Here is a 17,492-nt window from a genome sequence, read left to right on the forward strand (position 1 = left end):
ATGTTATTTGTCAGATTTCTCTTGGTATTTTGAGTACAGTACCATGAAAATCTTGATGTTTCTAGGACACACTGGTTAAATCTTTCCTGAAGGGATATAAAAACCTACATTCAATTGTGGTTTGATTTACTTCTCAATGCAACTTGTAGCTACTTCTGTTTCAGCTATCTACATTGCCATATAATAGTTTGAAAGTGCATTATATGGTCAGTGTACACTCATATAATGCAGTTTAACTCCATTGAACTGCATTTTGAGTCTACACTGACCATATAATGCACTTTCAAACTTCATTATTTGGCAGTGTAGATGGGCCCCCAGAGATCATTCAAGCACATGGCATCATGGGACTTAAGCCTGCTCATCCAAAATATGTCATTCCTTTTTACAGTCACCTCAGGTTGACAAGCTAGTGAACTTTGTGCTATATGGGTTGATCAACCTTATTTCCATTTCCATTGAGAGAAAGTGATCATGTGGCTGAATGTCTTCTTCCTCCCAAAAGTATTGTCTGCTTTCCATCTAAATCAAGACATTGTTCTCCCATTATAACTACAAAATCTTGCAGCAGTTCTGGAATGCTCTCTCCATTTGTTGGATGCCTGTTGGACTCTGGCCTTTTTATAGTGCCAGTTCATCTTCTTTCAAGAATATACAGAACATTAGTGTGTTATTCATCTGTCAAGAAAGGACTTCCTGTCTTACCACAATGAGTTGTAGCAACTATTCATCTGGCCTATGAACAGAGACTATGTTTGGGAGGGCTGTGCTTTTTTCCTGTGAGACATGACACTCTCTCTTCCTATGGTTAGTAGCTTGGTAGTCCCTCATTTGTCTGTGTCACAGAGACCATGAAGACTAAAGACAGGTTGCTCTTGCTGTAGCTCTTTGGATGGTCATCTGTGAATTTGCACAACCCCTCTCATCCTCTCCCTATATTGTTCCCCATCCTTATATTCTTGATTGCTGCATTGGTGTAAAGGGAACGCAGATGTACATAGGTGTGGAGTAGAGGGTACATAATGCTTATGTTCCAGTGCAAGTAATCCATTTGAGTGAGTTCACAGAGGACACCCCAAAAAAACTACAGTTACAAGTAAATAACTTACGTTGCTGTGATTTTTTTCACTGAAAAAAGCTGTGAGACACAATTTATTCTTTGTTCTAATGGTAGCACCTTTGCTTACTGAGAAGAGGTTAGTTGCTGGTTCAGTGAGGAATTGTACTTGTTCTGTGCATTGCTGTAACTGATGTTTAATACATACATTTAATTCACATGACAAAGTATATAGAATAGAACTAGTGCTCTGAAGTTGCCCTTTGACTTCAAAGGAGAGTTCAGGATATGATACTAGTACTGCTTAAGAATAATGAATTGTGATCTGAGTAATTTTTGTTTCCTTCAACCATCAGGTTAAAGTGGTACAATCAAATACTTAAACCCATTTCTGAAGAAAATTGTATAGTAGTAGTTTTGTGTAGTACATGCTCCCACAGTGGTGAAAAAAGGATCATGCTTGAAATGCCAAAAACATCATTCTGCACATGACCTACTTCTCTTAAAAACAAAGTATTCATTTACTCTGCTTTTCTGCATTATCTAAAAGTTACACTGCTGCTTTAAATTAATCATCTGTAATAGAAGCTACTTAAGCTCCATTTTGGAAATTGCAAGCTGCTTAGTGTAGTGAAAAATAGACACTTAAAGTCAGATTATATGATATGCAAATTCTAATTACTCTTGACAATATTTAAATGCCTGAGACAAGACAGTGTCATATTTTGTGCTGAAGGACAATGATGAGCAGCTCCTTTTAACTGCCACTCAAGAGATGTTAAAATCAGTTGACAGATTCTTACAAATCCAGTTATATGCTGTTGAACAGTGAAAGTGAATACATAGATGTTTTAGGAATTGAGTCTAGCATGGTTGATCACACTTGTTCCTCCTTTTAAGCCAGATTAGAATAAGGCACACCATTACATTAAGCACATCAGTTACATTTCCCACAGTACTGGACACAGAAAGTGTAAACTATGTTTTCTCTGTCCCCTTTGGGGTCTTATAGGAGACAGGTGGTGTGAATATTAATTGTAAAGAGATGCATGCTTTCCCTACAAAAGGGAGTATCCAATGTGAGATGAAAATGCATCTACTAAATAAGAAGGAATGTATCCACGTGCTTTGTTCATTCAAGAGCTAAAAGAATGGAAAATTTATCATATATAGTTGTGTAATGGCGCTCCATGCAGTCATGCCGGACACGTGACCTTTGACATGTCTACGGACAATGCTGGCTCTTTGGCTTAGAAATGAAGATGAACACCAACTCCCAGAGTCAGACACGACTGGACTTAATGTCAGGGAAAAACCTTTACCCTTTTTAGTTGTGTACTAATGGATTTTTTTTTTTTAAAAAAATTAAATATGGTATCTGAATTATTATGCTATACTTGAAATTGCTCCTAGCCTGTAGATATGACTTGTTGTGGGAAAGACAATATTTTCCAAACTGTCCTGTCCCAAGAAAGAACTCTCTTCCAGCTCCAGTAATAAAAATACAGTACATGCGTTTGTGTTCCCAAGTAACATGTTCATAGACTTGCCAGTACAGCTGTTATCTCCTGTTATTATTTTCCTTACAAGTAAGGTATAATGAGATTCAGCAATGCCTCTTGAATTCACTCAACTAAGAAGGGCAAGGAGTAGCAGGTATGTAGTAAGGTTATGATAGTCCTTGCTTTTCGCTGGGACAGAGCTTTGGGGGGAGGGGGGCAGTATTTGGAAGCAGCCTGAGGCAAATGATGGCCAGTGAACCTATTTTAGTGGGTTGCTGTGAGTTTTCAGGGCTGTATGGCCATGTTCCAGAAGCATTCCCTCCTGACATTTTGCCCACATCTATGGCAGGCAAGAGTTCTTTCTCCCACCCGGGACATTCCACAGATATAAACCTCACTTGCCTAGTTTTTAGCAGACCTCACAACCTCTGAGGATGACTTTCATAGATGTGGATGAAACATCAGGAGAGAATGCTTCTGGAAAATGGCCATACATCCCGGAAACCTCATAGCAACTCAGAGATTCCGGCCATGAAAGCATTTGACAACACATTGAACCTATTTTACTTTCTTATTTTGAGTAAAAGTTGACTGTTCATGCATACTTGTGGCTATCTGTGCATGGGCACATAGACATGCGTACATATACATGTGTGTGCATGATCTCTTAAGAATCAGCAAACACTGCATGGAGGCTCTGGTATGGGAATTGTAAATTTAGCTATTGATTGCTGTGTATCTGTGTTGAGATTAGTGAATGGGGCTTGAGCAGGGTCCTTATTTAAAGGGTTTTTCTTTTTTAACTCGCACCCTGTAGTTATTGGATGCCTCAGGTCTTTCTCAAACTTCACTATCTCCCCTACCCCTGTTTCCTTACACTCTTTGTTGCTGCAACCTCTCCTCCAGTTTCCCACAATTGTCATCTATTTACTGGCCTTAGATTGCTTTTGCTCCCTGTGCTGGGTTGCTATTAGAGCAAAAAACTTTTGATTTCCAAGGACAGCTTTTGTATGCCAAACTGTGTGCCAAATTAGAAGAGGGAGATGCACACAGCAACATCTTACTCTGCTTAGTGCTCTGAGCTTGCATGTTCAATCTGAATGTTTTACTAAACAAAAATACAAAGATAAAGAATATTCTTGACCGAATTTCAGTTATAGGAATTGCTCTTCATCCCATACTTTTTATAGGTGTTTGAAGTACCATTTTGAAGATTAATGTGCATTAGAAAATCTGCTTTTAAGAATAGATAAGTACACACAGAGGTTCAGGCTTCATTACAGTTTTGATTGATGTTTCCTTTTCACTGATGATGAAATGTGTGTTTTAATAATAAAGCATAGAAGCATTTTCATTGTAGACTCCTCAGCTACTGCTGTAGCTAACTAACTGTTAACTCACAAACCACATAGTTTCAGCTCCTTTTTTGGTGTTCACTCAGTGGGAATTGAAAGCATGCCATGTTCCTCAGTTCTGCTGTTCTGTGACCCTGTGCTGGTTGTACTAACTGGCTTGGAGGATTAAGTATCCTTGAAAGATAATTGGCTGTAGCGGAGAGCTTTATACTAGTGTATATCTATGTTGGGTATGTTATAAAGTTGTTATGGACATTGCAGTATCGTGAGGCTTGCTACACTGTAGTCTTGTACAAGAACGTTCTGTGTTCGACGTCAACATGGAAAGAAAAGATCTCAACAAAGAGCTGCTACCTGTATGTAAATGTTTATTTCAAAGTAATGTTTACCTTTCAAAATTGCTTGAATAGAGTTGATGGCTATCTTTAAGTGTGTTTTTATGTTTTATCCTTGTTTCAAAGGATATATCTGAAGCATTTGCTGCCAGCTTCAGTCGTGTTGGCATTCAAAAGCAATTACATTTGCATCAAAAGGCGATTTTAGCTTTATAGTTGTAGAATGTCTTAACAGGTATTTTAGTTGTAGAATGTGTGCTGTAGTTGAAGACTTTTGATCAAAAACTCCACATATATTTATGAACTGGCATCTTGTTCCTGAAGGAACTACAGATATTCTATTGTAACTTAAATGGACAACAGAAATGATCTAAATATGCCATTAAGATCTCTTTTAAGCCTGTATTCAGTATATTAATTTTTTATTAGAATATCTGTACCAAGACATCTAAGATACCTGTTCTAAGATAGTAATTGCATGGTGACCATTGTGAATGCTTTGTGAAACTACAATGTTAAGTCCAATAGGGATTTGTAACTGCAATTGAGGGCAACTGAAGACAATTGGAGACACTTTCTTATGTTTCAGTATCTTAGAAATAGTATAATAAATCCAGTACATATCATTGGGTACTGAATAGTAAACTCTTTTAAATGTGTCTACTTGAGAGAGATACACATAATGCTAGTGGTTTGTATAACGATATCGTTAGAATCTTTCTTCTTCACACATTCAGTTCTTTGTTTTTCTCTTTCTAATGAGTCATTATCTTGCTATGGTGTATATAGTTGTTGCTACCGTGGATACTGATTTAATCTGATTTAAAGCTAATCTTCACCCTTCTTAGCATTAAAACAGACTGTGTAGATACCACACCATTGTACATCCAGCCCCCTTTCCTGTTTGTCCTATGGGGATATTGGTCTTAAATTTAAGATTTGCAGGCAAGTTAGTAATCTGTATGACTCATTATTTAAGCAAATAGTTGCAATATAGTAGAAAATAAAAAAACTTATTTCTCTGAAGGTCAGCCTATAATTAGAAGTTTTCTTTTCTTTTTGAATTGCATACTGAATTTTGGGGAAAAAAGGGTATCCAAGTTTTTGAAATAAACACCAGTTTGTAATATATTTATGGTTTAGAAACAGTACTTAATGCCATAAGCTACACTCTAGAGAAATCCTGGTTAATAGAAATGTAAATGTGAAATGTTAAGTGAAATGTTACTTTTCAAATACTAGCTTCCCTTTTCCAACAAAAATATAACTACAGTTCTGTTTTTATGTATGGTGTTTTATCAATGGTAACAAAACACCTAAAATGATTTGAATATAGAAACTAGATAAAGGTATACTTAGATCTAGAATTTCCTTTTCTTTCGAGACTTGTGGCTTATATTCAGCAGTATAGTTAGTAATAGAAAGTTAGACATTGGTATTCCAGTATTCTGTTGGTGCTTTTGGGTTTGTTTTAGTTCCTTGTTTCTGTGAGTGTTGTCACAAGTAATTTTGGTTTTGTTTAAGCGCTTTCAGGTTGGTTATTACAACCCAATATTTTGTGGCAGTAGGGACTAAAAAGGGGGTGAGAAACTCCATTTCTGTCACAGTAGTCTCTGAGAACTGTATTAGCTGATGAAATATTCTCTCCAAATGAACTGTGCTTTGAGGAAGCAACCTATAGCACTCCAGTTTGGAAGGACTATAAGCAGTAAAATAATTGGCAGGCAGTCCTGGAGTTACATACATATGACTTGCAGATAACTTGTAGTTATAAACTCCTGGATACAAACAGGGGTGAGATAACAGGAAATGAGAGGAAATCTATCCCAAGGAAGGGAAATTCACTCTGGTAAGTGTTATCATGGGGAAAAGGTCTCCACTGAAGTTTTATCACCAATGCATGTTTCCAGCACAACGCAATTTTTTCAAAATCAAATTGTCACAGGGACAAAGTCAGGTGAAATCTTCTGGACAGGGGCACAGATAGCAAAACAGACACTGCAGGGGTGTTATCTATTTTCTATGCTATCCAAAATGTAATATAATTGGCTGAAATTACACTTAAAATGCTTATAACTACAATGTTCCAGTGTACACAACTTAAGAACAAACCTACAGAGCCTATATTGTTCATAACTCAAGAACTGCCTGTATTTTGTTGTGTATCTTCAAGCCCTTTCTGACTTACGATGACCTCTCGCATGGTTTCTTGGGGAAAATGTGCTTTTCATGGCAAAGTAGGGGTTTAGACCCTGACCTCCAGAGTCGTAGTCTAGCAATTCAATTTGGAAGGACTATATACAATATAACATAATGGAGTTAATTGGATTTATCTTTGCCTCTTTAGATTGTTTTCAAATCATAGTAGCAGAGTCCTAATTTAGAACAGGTTTGTTGCATGGGGTGAGTGGGCAGCGTATTTTTAAAAACTTTTTATTTTGTATTATCATAATGACAAGAATCACCCCCAGAGGTCTTTCCTACTAAGCAGTTTGAGAAATTGTTTCCCCTCCCATTTGATCTTGCAGGGGCAAGAAGGAAAACTTCATTCTTTCTTTTGCCTCTTGTGGCTGCAAGCCATGTTCTGCTCTCAGTAGTTGAGGGGCAGTGGCGGCTTAGACAGAGGTACATTAACCTAGCTTTCTGATAATATTCTAACCTTATTTTAAGATGGCGTTTGGGTGGCCATTTTGCTATCTGCATAGCTGGTTGAATCCTCTGGCGGATTGATGGATCTAAACTCAACTTAGGACATAGGGTTGAGGTTTTTTTCACCAAATGGTTATAACTGGTTTACTATAATATATTTGCATTCAAATGTTGTATTGAAGACATTCTGTAGTCTCACTTTAATATGCATACTATTGTTGTGAGGAGCCTAATATTATTACTAGGCAGAGATGGATAAAACCTTTTTGTTGAATTAGGTGAATATTCTTGTTATAATTCTAATTTTCTAAATGGTCAGTCCTTACTGTCACTCAATGATAGCTACATATTTGCAAGTGAGGTAGAAATCATTTATTTTTGGCTTTTGAACTAGAGAAAGAAGTAGAGTCCCTAACCCAGCGTTTCTCAACCTGGGGGTCGAGACCGCTGGAGGAGGGGTCATGAGGGGGTGGCAGAGGGGTCACCAAAGACCATCAGAAAATGCAGTATTTTCTGTTGGTCATGGGGTTTCTGTGTGGGAAGTTTGGCCCAATTCTATCATTGGTAAGGTTCAGAATGCTCTTTGGTTGTAGGTGAACTATAAATCCAGCAACTACAACTCCCAGATGTCAAGTTCTATTTTCCCCAAACACCACCAGTGTTCACATTTGGGTATATTGAGTATCTGTGCCAAGTTTGGTCCAGATCCATCATTGTTTGAATCCACAGTGCTCTCTGGGTGTAGGTGAACTACAACTCCAAAACTCAAGGCCTTGCAGTATTTGTTGTTGGTTATGGGAGTTCTGTGCACCATCGTTGATGCTCTTTGATTGTATGAGTAGGTTAACTATAAATCCCAGAAACTAGAACTCTCAAATGACAAAATCAATCCTTCCACAACCTCACAATATTAAAATTTGGGCATATTCATAGCCATAGAAAAATTACAGTTATGATGTAGCAACAAAAAAAAAATACAGCTCCACAACATGAGGAACTGTATTAAGAGGTCTCGGCATGAGGAAGGTTGAGAACCACTGCCCTAACCAATGTAATCTAATGTTTTAAAATGATGTTTTCATTCATACTTACTTACATACATATTCATAAGAAACTCCAAGTTCAGATCTTCATCACTTTGGTTAATTCAAGATAATCACTTAAAATCATTTAGTTCTCCCATTCAAACAACAGGATTACAGCAGATGTAATATTACGTAGCATGGTCATGCTTCATGTTTCCCTTTCTTGCTACCAGGGACTTGTAAAATGGGAAGCTCTAATTTTAATTGTATTATATAATTATATTATATCCATTCACATGTTTGCTTGTCATGGGAAAAATATAGGTATGCTGTTCTTGATAGTTGCTATGCCTTTCTTATTGTTTGTAACTGTCCTAAGAGACTAAGGTGCTAGGTAAGAAAGTAAATACATTTGTGTTAGCCTTATTTAGTGTGAAGTAAGTATTGAAGTTAGTCTGTTCAGAATTATTGATTTGGGCCAGCCTCTCTCCATTGGGTCCTTCCAGAGAAAAACTTTTATTTAGCAATATGTCCTCCTTGACAAGGTCCATAATTGTCAGTGTCTTTTGTTAGAGATACTTACTGTTTCTACTCATGCATAAGTGGAGGTCAGGTTTTAAGGTTTAATCTGAAGGTTAAGAGTTCTTCTACCGAGAAGACAAAGCTCCAGTTCTTTCAAGAGAAGTATCAAAAGATCTGTTGCCATTGCTGCAATTCTCCTGTCAGGGCATTCAAAAATGCCAGGAGTGGCACCATGGCATAGAGCAGTGGTTCTCAAAGTGTTCTTGGTGGAGCCCTTGGGGCTTCATGAATCACGTTGAGGAGCTCCACAGTTTCCTCCTCCCTCCAAGTGTTATCTCCTCTTTCCAGCTCCTCCCTCACCAACCCTGTGGCGCCAAAAGTCTTCCCCCCTCCCACAACCAACAGCCTTTCCCCCTTGCCTTACTTACTTCCAAAACCCTATTTCCCTCCCACAGATCAGGGGGTGCTTTGATTTTGCTTTTCTGCATACCAGAATGGGGTTGGATTGGATGGCCCCTGGAGCTTCTACTACTACTACTACTACTACTACTACTATTATTATTATTACCAAGGCTGGGTGGCTGTCTATTAGAGGTGCTTTGATTGTACTTTTCCTGCTTGGCAGAAGGGGTTTGGACTGGATGGCCCCTGGGGTTGTCCACTGAAATACTGGTTAAAATTGTTCTTCATTTTAAATATTGTATTTTTTTCCTTTCTGTCTGTCTGTCTGTCTGTCTTTTTGCACTACAAACAAGATATGTGCAGTGAGCATAAGAATTTGTTCATTTTTTCCAGTTAGTCCACACAAACACTCTCTGTCCATTTGCCACCGGCCCAGCCTTGGTAATAATAATGCAATGTGTCAAAAAGTTTGCCCATGTCTGATATATACACATTATAATATATATATAAACATTCATTGGGGTTCCATGATAAACTCTTGCTTCAAAAAGGACTTTGTGGCTCAAAGAGTTTGAGAACCCCTGACATAGAGAGTAGATGAGGTCGGTGCTTCTTTTAGGGCAAAGCTTTTGATTTTTGCCACTTTGCTTTATCCTCTTCTGATAAAAAGTTAAGGTCCTTTACTCATTGACTCATGGATAAGTTGACCCACATTTCTTTGGGGTGTGTGTGTGTTTTTTTTAAACTAAAAAGTATAGAGTATGTGAAGCAATACTATTTGTGAAAACCTGATTATATATTGTGAGTATTTTTTACTCCTATAGAGTAGAATTGTCCTTTATGATATTACTTTGTTGTATAATGGATTGCCATATGTTTTGGTTGTAGGCTGTGGTGACATAGGTCCTAGCTATATTGCATCTGGGTTACTTCAGTGAGTTCCTAAACTGCTTTGAAAAGTGTCTAAAAACTACAAAACACTGTATTGTAGCTATAAAGGGAGACTACGTTTTGGGAACCTGTGATGCTAACATTGAAACAACTGTGGTGGCTTCCATTATGTTTCAAATTCAATATACTGATCTTAAACATTCATGGCTCAAGATCAAGATATTTAGAAGATATTTGAGTTTTAAAAACCATTTTATTGTGTTGTATTTTAATTCTGTTTTTACCACACTATTTAATTGTTTTAAAACGTTTGTATTGTTCTTTTAAAACTGTTTAGTGTGGATAGATGTTAGCCACCTTGAGTCCCCATGGGGAGGAAGGTGGAATATAAATAATGATGATAGTAATAATAATAATTAGGATAAGAAAAAGGGCATATGGTAAGCTCTTACTTTTTGCTTCTTCTGTTTGAAGAGATGTGTAATTTGATTCTCCTTAACAAGTTGATGAGTCATTGTATGAAACTTCCACTTTCAGAATACATTCATGCTATGAGTGAATTCAATGAATGGTATTGTCTTGTCAGAATATTGATTTTAGTACTTACTTTTTTACTGTCTTGTCTTTCCCTTTCTCTTCAGGGGTTGGTAATATGCATTAGCTACTTTGAACTCATCTGAACTAAAGTGGGATATAAAACCTGCTAGCCAAGTTTGCCAAATATGCCATGCATATTTTAAAATCAGGTTTTTAATATTTAATATATAATAGTGGATTTTATTTAGGCAGATACTGAGAGCTAAGTAGTGACTCATGGCTTTGAGTCTTACCACTACCATGCACTAACCAGCCTTAGGCAAGGCATTCTCTCACAGTCTATAGTGTAATCTACAATGTGGGAATGCTGACCTATATTGCAGTGTGTTGATTGCTGCAATTCTTAAGGCAATATAAATTGAATTAAAACGTTCCAAAGTGAAATATTAGACTCACCATTAATATTGGAATGAGTCTATACTACTGAGTAATGCAAACCTAAATCTGAATTTATAATCTGGGATAAAATATGAGTCTAGCAGGCGCCCCCCTCCCCAAGAACTCTTTTATATTTGTAAACATGGGGATGTACAATAATGTAATTTTAAAACAATACCTAAATTGGTTCTCTGAAAGTAGGATGAGATAAACATTTCCTTGCAATTTTGACATAGGGGATTTTGTGAAATTGTACAAAAGATTTCTGAATGTTCAAAGTGAGTTTTTAAAAGGTGACATTTGACCTTGATGGTGAGATTCAGCATCTTTTAAAATGTGTAGTGCATGTCTGCATTTAAAATCTATTTATTGGCTTTTTATATCTTCCTGGGTGGCATACAATAAAAATACTTTGATAAAAATGTAATTTATATCTGCTAAATATGCCATGGCTGGAAAAGACGGATTTCTGAGAAGCAGCGGCAAATTGTAGGAGTCAGTATTAAGAATTTTATATAAGTGTATGTGGGAGAGGGAGGTGGTAAAAACTTATATAATGTGATTGAATAACCCTCCTTATTGTAGCATTAGTGTTAGATTTTATCTATTCTTTCTGAAGTTAGGTATATAAATATGGATAATAATTGCCTGCTTGTTAAGTTGTTATGCAGGAGAAGAATGCCTCCTTCTTGAGAGTATTAGGATTACAAGAGGAGAGGGAATAGTTCATCTGTGGTTAATCTCTTTCTGAGTATCTTTGGTTTAAGTGTTATCTAGAGCATTTGACTCCTTCAAAATGCTTTCATTTTCTAAGTATTAAAGGTGTTGTATTGTCAAAGGCTTTCATGGCTGGAATCACTGGGTTGTTGTAGGTTTTTCGGGTTGTATGGCCATGTTCTAGAAGCATTCTCTCCTGATGTTTCGCCTTCATCTGTGACAAGCATCCTCAGAGGTTGTGAGATTTGTTGGAAATTAGGAGCATTGGGTATACATATCTGTGGAAAGTCCAGGGTGGGAGAAAGAACTCTTTGTCTATTGGAGCTAGGTGTGAATATTTATTTTATATTAATTAAAATAATATAAAAACAAGTATACAAATGTTCAATATCTCAAATCTTTATAAAGTGGGATGGGGTTATCTTTCTCTTCTTCCTGTTATCTTCTTTCTTGTTTTAAATCTTCCAAGACATATTGGGAGTTGGGTTGTTGTAAGTTTTTCAGGCTCTATGGCCATGTTCCAGAAGCATTCTCTTCTGAGGTTTCACCTACATCTATGACAGACATCCTCAGAGGTTGTGAGGTCTGACCTCACAGACTCTGAGGATGCCTGTCATAGATGCAGGCAAAACATCAGGAGAGAATGCTTCTGGAACATGGCTGTACAGCCTGAAAAACTTACAACAGCACAGTGATTCTGGCCATGAAAGCCTTCAACAATACACATTGGGAGTTGTCATTGTGGTCAAGATTGTGTAACTTCTAAAAGATATACCCAGTCATTTCTCAAATCAAATTGAGGCTGTGGTGTAGATACAAATTCAAATGCAAATGCTGAGTAAGCAATTGTAGGAGAGAGTTCTGCAAATTTGGTATTGTAGTATAGAAGGCACTATGTTGTCTGAATGCAGCAGAAGTTTAGAAAATTATTTCTGCCTGCTGTTGAAAATCAGTTCAAAGTAATTCTCTAAGAATGTTTTTGAAACATGGATGGAAGTTAGGTTTTTCAATACCAAAACCCCAGATTGTACAAGGCTGTCAAAAAACCCAAAACACCAGCATATCTAATTATGGTTGGGAACACAACAACAACCAGAAGAGTCCTTCAAGCACTTAAACTGAGCCACATATCACACAGTAAACTGCATCTGAAATTGAAGGCATTTTATAATATTCCATGGGAAACTGTCAAGGGATTTCCAAAGACAAAAAGTAGAATATGCTGCCAAGAGAACCTTGAAATAGATCTTTGGAAACTGACCTTTGACTTATGGCTTAGAAAAAGAAACACAGGGTCATCATAAGTCAACAGATACTTTGAAGCCTCACATGCCCACATGAACATAAAATACTGGCTACAATATTGGAATTTGAGATGGGCAGAACTTAAGATGGAAAGAACTGAAAATGGCAACACTGTGATTGCAACAGCTATGCCAACTGACCAGTGTTAAGTAAAATTATATTAGCTTTAACTCCAGATATTCCAAAACACCACTTTAAAAACAAAGTTTACCTCTTTAAATATAACAAATAAGCTAGTCCACAATTTTAAAAGATATATGTGATTAGGTATTTATATTGCAACATTCAATCAACTTCGAAGGGCAGCTTACAAAAAAAAATCAATTACAAGTTGTCACAACCACCCTATAAAATTATTAAAATGTTTAGAGAAGCATAAGCACAGATAGTTGAGATAAAACAGATGCTACTGATATATTTTAGAATATCCCCAATACCTTTTTTCTGAAGTGAACATTGGAATGGCTCAGATAACAATTTATGGACAATGAGACTAAGAATGAAGGCATTGGTTTTGTATGTTTTATTGAATGTATTTTTAATTCTGTTAATTGTATATTGTTAGGTATCAAATTGCTGCCTGGTTGTAAGCCGCCTTGAGTCATCTTTGGGTTTGAGAAAGGCAGGATAGACATATTGTAAATAAATAAATAATTTTAGAAAAGGCATAAAGACTTTACTGATTGGAAAAGCATTTAACTGATTTCAGCACTTTATGGTCTTTATTGACCTTTTAGATTTTAATGTACAATGCTTTTATGAGACAGTGCTCCACTCTCCTTATGCTGGTCTATGACCTTAATAAAGATTTTTATTTGATTTTGGTTGTACAGGAATTTTAGATCTGTTTTTAACTATTCATTGTTTATAATGCTATGGATTATTTCTGGATCTTTTATTATTTATTTTAGCTAATGGTCTTATCCTACTATGTATATTTTAAAATGTTGTGAACCACTTTGTGTCCACCTGGAGAAAGGCAGCATAAAAGTCTCCTAAATAAATAAATACATACTGCCATTGCCTAATGCTGCTGTGATGTTGAGGGAAGCCCTAGGTAACCCTCCTTTGGGAAAAGATTCTTGTGTTGTGTAATGTATATCACTAGCTATCCCCTACATCTATAGTGCCAAAGTTACCTGAAGAAAGACCTCTGAGCAGGAACATTGGAAATAAGAAGTTTAGTTCCAATCTCTTAAAATCCAACCAATACTTTGAATGGAGATTGCAACTAAAGAAGGAGCTGATGCAATATTGGTGGAGCAACAGTTTAAAGCCTGATCCCAGTTAATTACAGCTGTATTATTAAATTAAATTTTAAAGAGTTTTCTAAGGCAGTTTTACATTTAAGACAGCATCAATTTAACCTGCATTTTAAATGTTCATGGTATCACTCATAGCAGGCATAAAATGGGTTAAACCCTTGTTCCAGTTGAACTGCTGATCTGAAGGTCAGTGGTACGAATCTATCAGCTCCAGCTTCCCATTCAGGGACATGAGAGAAGCCTCCCCAGGATGGAAAAACATCCAGGAGTGTCCTGGGCAATGTCTCTGCAGATAGCCAATTCTCTCACACGAAAAAAGGTTAATCATTGATCAGGTTTCAGTAATGTTTACTTCAACAGTAACTTAAATGCCAAACAATACATTGCATCAGTATATCATTTCCCTCAAACTATACATATGTGTTCATATTGGATGTCTCATGATGAAAAATATCACCATCATGCCCATTTCTTTACAACTGTTGAAACTTCCTTTCTATGTCATCTTCTTCAATGAGGGATGATTGGCCAGGATGTGAGACACCTTTGTATTTTCAGCACTATCTTATGTGAGATGTGTTTAGCTTTTACTGTTTCTGCTGATGAGTTAATTTTTTTCCTATTCTAGTAGCATTTGTTTTGTTGGACAGATTTGTAGACATTTCTCTGAAAAGGCAATTCTGTGTTTATGTTGTTCATTTTTATTTTATCTTTGTATGTTGTAAGCTATTCGAAATGAGATAAATGACTTGGAAAGGTGGGCTATATAGTTTCTTAAATAAAATTCGAAAAGGTAGTTTTGTCTCTACACAAGAATAGCTTCTATCATTTGTTAGGTTAGGAGTAATTTAAGTCCAAACATCTTTCAAGATGAAATATTTGACAACAGATAACAGCTAAAAAATCTCAATTCACAACCATCTGAGATGTACAGGTCACTACTCACGAGTGTATTCTAGATAGTTACCATTTTTGCTTTAGTGTTTAAAACATTTATGATATTTGTCATTATAAATAGAAGCATAAATCATTTTGTGGTTGAGTTACAAAAATATTTTTTAAAAAACAATAATTTGGACCCTGAATATGATCTTACAAGGAAGTGCTTATGTTTGAGTGCATATTGTCAGTCCTCAAAAAAGTTACAGTGAAAGAACTGGTGGAGATTGGAACAGATTCAAGCTAGAAAGGAAATTAACAGAAATAAATCTTACAGTTATTTCCAGTATGCAGAGTTGTTAAATGTCAAGGATTCAATCTGAAACGTAACACAAACTGTGTGTGTGTGTGCGCATTCAAGTCAGCTGTATTTATGGTGAGTTGAGTGCATGAACTTTATAGGGTTTTCTTAGGCAAAGAGCACTCATGGCTGGTTCTTTCAATCTCTTCCTTTGAAATATAGTATTTATTGGAGGTTTCCAATCAAAAGGTTATCCAGGGTTGACCCTTGTTAGCTTTTAAGATCAGACAGGATCTCGTGCTTAGGTAACACTGAAAATATTCAATTTGTGATTCTTTGATAACTCCACCACAGTTGTTACTCTAACCTCCTTGTCGTGATCATGTTATTGTTTACCATTGGCATACAGATGTTTCAACATATTTAGCAGGGCACCTATATTGATAAATAATATTGTTTGGTGAAGGAAGTGTTTTATGAATATGTGACATTATCTTTAAGATGGCTATTTTTCAGATAAAGAAATGAGACAGAAGAACAGAAGATGAATGTCTTTATATGTTGCAAAATCAGCAGTGTATTAAGGCTTTTTGATATACATATTAGTAATTAGAAACCTGGCTCTCAAAAGTTCTGCTTGTAGTATTAGAACTGTTTTATTTAATTTTAGATAATAGATTGTAGTAATACTGGAAATTTATTTTCCAAATCTAATGAATTTTACCACCTTGTTTTATTTCAAATATATACCCCCAAAGAATGAGATCCAACAATTAGATATGTAAGACAGAAATATCTTTTAGTGGTTATTCTTGGAATACTCTCTGCATATTGAATACATTGCAACATAAGAGCAGGGTTTACAAGGGCATGCATGCCTTTCTGTAATCTAATCTTTATAGATGTGTTTCTTCTCCCTTATGTGTAAGCTAGAAAAGGCCCTCTGTTTCATATCAGTGACTTAAAGACAGTAAATTTTAGTGTCAGTATAAACAACATCCTAAACTTGTGCTAATTTTTATGCTTCGTGGGAGTTGTTTTATTATTATTTTTCTCATAGAAAACCACATCAACAGTAATCAAATTATATGTTGGATTATATATCTGCTAAAATTAGAAATACACACACACTCAGAAATACACTCAGTTAATTTACCAGTTTCATAATTTTCTAACATTTCTAATACTGTATCATGTAATTATCTTTGGTTCTCCATCTGCCTCCACCAAATCTTGCTTTTTGTCCAAAATACATCGAGGAAATCATGTATCCTCAGAGGGGAGAGAAGAGAGGAGAAAAGATTGGTGAGAGTCTCTTTCTACATCCTAGTTGCTAAACTATGGTCGCTGAGGGAGTGAAGAGCAGCTCGGCACAGCTCTGTTGTTCCTAGGCTTTGGCAACTGGTCAGAAACCCTCTTCCATTCTCCAGTTGCCATTGTTCGAAGCCTCTGAGGATGAAGGAGAGCATCCAGGAATGGCTGAACTTATTTTCCATTCTACCATCTATTATTCTTGTTTAGATCATGAGCTTGAGAGCAGGTGACTGACAAACTAATTTTAAGAATATTTGTTGATGTGAAAAATATTTTATATTGTTTGGAGATGTTTGCTTTGTTTTTAATATCTAAAATAATTATTTGTAGACCACACCCATATAATGTTAGCATTCCTAAATAAGGAAGATGCTATCTGTCTTGTTTGGATGGAGTCTGCAACTATTTTCAGCATTTTCTTAGAATCATTATTCTCTGCTACTAGTTGTGGGTTCATACATCCCAAGGTATGTGTGGCATATGCCACAATTTTGCTGAAACAGGAGACTTTACATCTGGATGATCGAATCACTACTTATAATCTCATAAGCAAAGTGGCCATATGCATCACTCATCCCTCACGTGAGTGGCCAATACCCATACATATCACTCTTCCTCTATGTGATTGGGCAGTGAATATATACATTAGCACACTGAACTGTCCTGAGATCATGGAATAATATGTAGATTATAAATATCTTAATTCATAAATAAACGAAGTTACTTGTTCTCCATGACACGTGTCAGGAAGCCAGAATTAGCCATAGTGAAATGGTGAATTGTGCCTAATGTGGAAGCCAGAACAGAGAAACAAAGTTCAAATCATGGCTTCATATTCAGGCTTTTTTGAAAGTTATTAATATTGGGATACTTGTCCAGATATAGCAGGTGTATGTGGTTAATAGTTGTTTGCTCCCTCAGAGAAAGGAAAGTACGATGAAGCTGTATCTGGATGTGGAATACTTGTGTATATCTTAGCTCTGCCATTCCCAAGCTGG

The 17,492-nt window shown here is 36.3% G+C and overlaps 1 protein-coding gene across 8 annotated transcripts in view; it reads left to right on the top strand.

Annotated features, from left to right (window-relative positions):
- SLC4A7 (solute carrier family 4 member 7) overlaps positions 1-17,492 on the top strand; it is an 85,149-nt gene that overhangs the window by 12,436 nt on the left and 55,221 nt on the right. The window contains exon 1 of one of the 8 annotated variants that reach the window (XM_060781892.2): positions 4,128-4,270. The exons of the other annotated variants lie outside the window; for them this stretch is intronic. Within the exon in view, the coding sequence (XP_060637875.1) occupies positions 4,235-4,270 (36 nt within the window). The 5' untranslated portion in view covers positions 4,128-4,234. Of the gene's footprint in view, positions 1-4,127; positions 4,271-17,492 lie in introns of those variants that run through there. 8 annotated transcript variants of the gene reach the window in all.

Source organism: Anolis sagrei, chromosome 6 (assembly GCF_037176765.1).
Source record: "Anolis sagrei isolate rAnoSag1 chromosome 6, rAnoSag1.mat, whole genome shotgun sequence".
Taxonomy (NCBI): domain Eukaryota; kingdom Metazoa; phylum Chordata; class Lepidosauria; order Squamata; family Dactyloidae; genus Anolis; species Anolis sagrei.